The sequence below is a fragment of the Onychostoma macrolepis genome, chromosome 16 (assembly GCF_012432095.1).
Source record: "Onychostoma macrolepis isolate SWU-2019 chromosome 16, ASM1243209v1, whole genome shotgun sequence".
NCBI lineage: Eukaryota > Metazoa > Chordata > Actinopteri > Cypriniformes > Cyprinidae > Onychostoma > Onychostoma macrolepis.
The window spans coordinates 33,043,029-33,047,054 of NC_081170.1; the positions used below are offsets into that span (position 1 = coordinate 33,043,029).

General features: G+C 31.8%; 1 protein-coding gene across 5 annotated transcripts in view; it reads left to right on the forward strand.

Moving 5' to 3' along the window:
* Positions 1–2,889, forward strand: part of inpp5b (inositol polyphosphate-5-phosphatase B) — a 52,368-nt gene extending 49,479 nt beyond the window's left edge. For 4 of the 5 annotated variants that reach the window (XM_058746111.1, XM_058746106.1, XM_058746107.1 and 1 more), the window contains 3 exons: positions 1,740–1,867; positions 1,997–2,108; positions 2,497–2,889. In XM_058746111.1, coding sequence (XP_058602094.1) covers positions 1,740–1,867; positions 1,997–2,108; positions 2,497–2,636 — 380 coding nt within the window. In that variant the 3' untranslated portion in view covers positions 2,637–2,889. Of the gene's footprint in view, positions 1–1,739; positions 1,868–1,996; positions 2,109–2,496 lie in introns of those variants that run through there. The other variant, XM_058746109.1, reaches the window with a different exon arrangement.
* The last annotated feature ends 1,137 nt before the right edge of the window (positions 2,890–4,026 follow it).

Consider the following 4,026-nt stretch of genomic DNA (forward strand, 5'->3'; position numbering starts at 1 on the left):
AGCTATTAATAGTCTGACACTGGTGGCTAATTAAGCTGTCAACATAATGTTAAAAATGACCAAAAAATCATCCAGAAACAACTGTTCAGTCTTACCTGTGAAAGATAATACCCCGAGATCTGCTTTTATTATTGTGCGACGGTTTGTAGATGCTCAGGTATCTTTTCTTATGTCCCGGTGTGAGAGTTATGGAGATTTGCCCGCACCAATATGGTATTTATTATATATTTATAATATATGTATTATGTCTATGGTGTTTCGTTCCTGAATGAATCAACCGTTTAAATGATTCGGTTCAATCGCAATGACTCACTTAACAGTGACTTGCTGCCACCTACTGGCAGTTTTAATTTCACATTTAAGGTACCTTTTAATTTTTTAATAATTTCAAACATCAGTTTTCAATATATTATGTTTAAAATATCAAAACATTATTTATGCATTTGTAACTGCGGGTTAAAATATTCCATGTCCCTCAGAGCTGCATTAAACGGTGTGTAAATTCATCTAAATGCACTTCTAATGCAGCTTCTGTGTTTCCTTTGCATTGCAAAGATCAATTTTGTTGATACTGATTTAATTTGCTTGGTAACAGCCCAAATGCAAGAGTTTGACTCAAAAAATGGTGCACACTTTTAGAAAAAATGGCTTAAAGGTACAAATGCCTATAAAACTTGTTGGAAATGATTCATTTCTATCACTGCTTTGAACTGACCACACAGAATATGAAGAATATCAAAAAATTCAGGAGTCAGCTGTCAGCACAATTAGAGATAAGATATCAGCACAATAACACACTCAGCAAAATATTGTCTAATTATCGTTGTCGATAAAATCCCAGAAAATTATTAGAGATATAATTTTTTGTCAATATCGCACACCCCTTATTTATGTTATTTAATTGATATAATAATTTATTGATAATAATTGTTTAAATTAATATAATAATTAATTGTCATAAAAGTTTGACTCATCCACTTTCTTAAAAATGGTTTAAAGGCTGAAATATCGTTTTATAAAACTTTTTGTTTTTGTGAAAACTTGTATCTGAACTGTAAACTATGCTTTATACAGTGATTTTACAGTTTAATATGGCACTATAGACATTGCCCTACCACGCTAATATGGTATTCATTTTATTTGTGCAGGTCTTAAAAAGTCTTACATTTGAGCTTAAAAATCCTGCAGAAACCCTGTAAAATCTATGTAGATGAACAGACTATATAAAATAATGTACATGGAAAGCATACAACGGCAGCCAGAAGTTTGGGATGATTAAGGTTTTTCAGTGTTTTTGAAAGAGGTCTCTTATGCTCACCAAGACTCAAATATTTAGTCAAATTATTTTGAATTACGTTTTTATTGATATTTAGTAGCATTCAAAAATTTAGGGGCAAAAAAAATTTGTTTTTTGTTTTTTTAAGTCTTGTCTGCTCACCAAGGTTGCATTTATTTGATCAAAAATACAATAAGAAAAGTAATATTGTGAAATATTACTACAATTTAAAGTAACTGTTTTCTGTTGTAATACATATTTATAATGTAATTTTATTTCTTTGATCCAAAGCTGAATTTTCAGCATCATTACTCCAGTCTTCAGTGACACATGATCCTTGCTAATGCTAAAATCATTCTAATATGCCAATTTGATAAGCTTTATGTGTAGTGCAACCCCTCGGTAGACCCAAGTGTCTCTATTGTACTTGACTGTTGAGTGCCCTTGACCTGAAGCACTTTAGCTGGCAGTAACCACTCTGTGGCTGAAGCCCTGCTCCTGTTCCTCGATGCCCTTCCTGAACCAGTGATTCCCTTCTCCTTCTACCCACAGTGCTTAGACTGCTGCTCCGACGGCATCCACTGTAGACAGGTGTGTGTCTTCAGTATGCCTCTTTCAGTGTAGTGTCCATTTCTGCTAGCGCTGTTTGTATGCTCTGGAGAAGTGCAGTCACAGTAAAAAAATAAAACAATAACACCGTTCCTTTTTCTATGTCCACAGATCATTTCTATGCTACCTCAGCGCCATAAAAATGTTTTTAACTATTTGACGGCCTTTCTTCAAGAGATGTTAAAGTACTCTACACACAACCGGCTGGATGTCAATATTTTAGGTAGGTTGACAATGCACTTTCACTACTTGTTTTTGTGTATTTTTGTCTGCAGATTTTGAGAGCACAGGCCAGTTTCAATGGAAAGCAGAACTCAAAAGTTTATTCTTCACAAAATACATTCGGTACTCGGTGAAGGCAAATACTGCAGCTGGATGCAAAGTGTTGAGTATCATCCTACTGCTAAAATGTTATTATTAAAAACAGATTAGTTGCATAATTAAGAAATCTAGTCCTGCACTTGGTTTAGAAATGAAAGAAAGTCTAAAGTGTTGGCATCTGTTTTGATTTTCCATGTTGTTTACAGTCATGGAAAACCTGGAAACGTCAGGGAATTTGATGTGGAACTGATTTTGCCAATTTGACTGACTCGTTTGTCTCTTGTTTACAGCCCCGATCTTTGCTGGCCTTTTGCTCAGGTCACCCACAAAGCAAGATCTCACAGAGAAAAGAAAGGTGAAGGAGTTTTTCCAGCATTTCTTGGTCCAGATGCCCTCTGACAGAGACATTCACGATAAATTACCTGAATAATGTACTGCATCCTGTTGCCTTTATTATTTCACATGCCTAGTTTTTCCAGGTAGCAGCAGAATTATGCCAATAAACTTTGTAGTTGCCATTTAATTCAAAGCATTTTAAACAGATATTGAAGCTAATTTGTTTTATTACGAAGCAAGCGGTAGTTTTTATTTGAAAAATAATGGTTATTTAAATATATTTGTATTTTGATGTTTGTAAATAAAAAACAGTTGTTCTTTTATATTAAATCTCAACAATTACAACAGTCTCAGTGTTTGTCTTTTCCTTTTGTTTTCTTCTAAGTAATTGCTCGTATTATTTAGATGCAAAATCAACTAGAGAATTAAATTTTAAATTTGTAGCATTATATAGTATTATAATAGCCATTATATATTTGTCTTTTTATTTTCATGCTTATTTTCAGGATTTTTTAAACGAAGTATCAAAATAATTACTGGTTTAAAGATCATTTATACAAAGAAAATGTAAATACGCTGCTAAAAGTTTTATTCCTCAAAACCATTAGAAGCATTTCAAAGTGCTCATTCATTATTTCAGTATTTAGCATTTATTTAGCTCATAACGAAATAATGAAAAAAATAATAAATATGCTTTTTTCTAAAAAGAAAATGCTAGAAGCATCATCTCAGATTTGGTTGTTAAATAAATACGGTCACACTTTACAATTGGCTCCCATTAGTTGATAGTTAATGCATTAATTAACGATGAGCAATGCATTTGTTACCGTATTTATTAATCTTTGTTAATGATAGTTGCTCATTGTTAATTCATGTTAGCTCAGGTTCATTAAATATTAAAACAATTTTTGATTTTAATAATGAATTAGTAAATGTTGGAATTAACATCAGCAAAAAATAATAAATGCTTTCGAAGTATTTTTCATTGTTAGGTCATTTTAACTAATGTGAATATTGTAAAGTGTCACCTTAAATACTTAACTAAAGAATGTTTGTCACTTTACAATAAGGTCTTATTAGATTAGTTAACATGAATTAATTATGTGCTATGTTTTTCCAGCATTTATTAACCTTTGTTAATCTTAATGTTAATAAACAACAATTGTTCTTTGTTCATGTTAGTTCATGCGATTTTTAAAATGTTAGTAAATATAAAAAATTAACATTAAGAAATGCTGCAGAAGTATTGTTCATTGTTAGTTCATGTTAACTCTATGTAGTTAACTAATGTTAATGATACCTTGTTGTAACGTGTAAACTAGTCTACTAGTCATTAGTATTACATAAAACTCATGAGTATTACAGAGTTTGTGCTAAAATGACAAAGCTGACCTTGATATTTTAGGAATAGTTTGGTGCATGTATACTACTAGTAGATTTTTGAGGTAAGATGCGATGAGTCTGTCAGTGATGTGATGCTGATA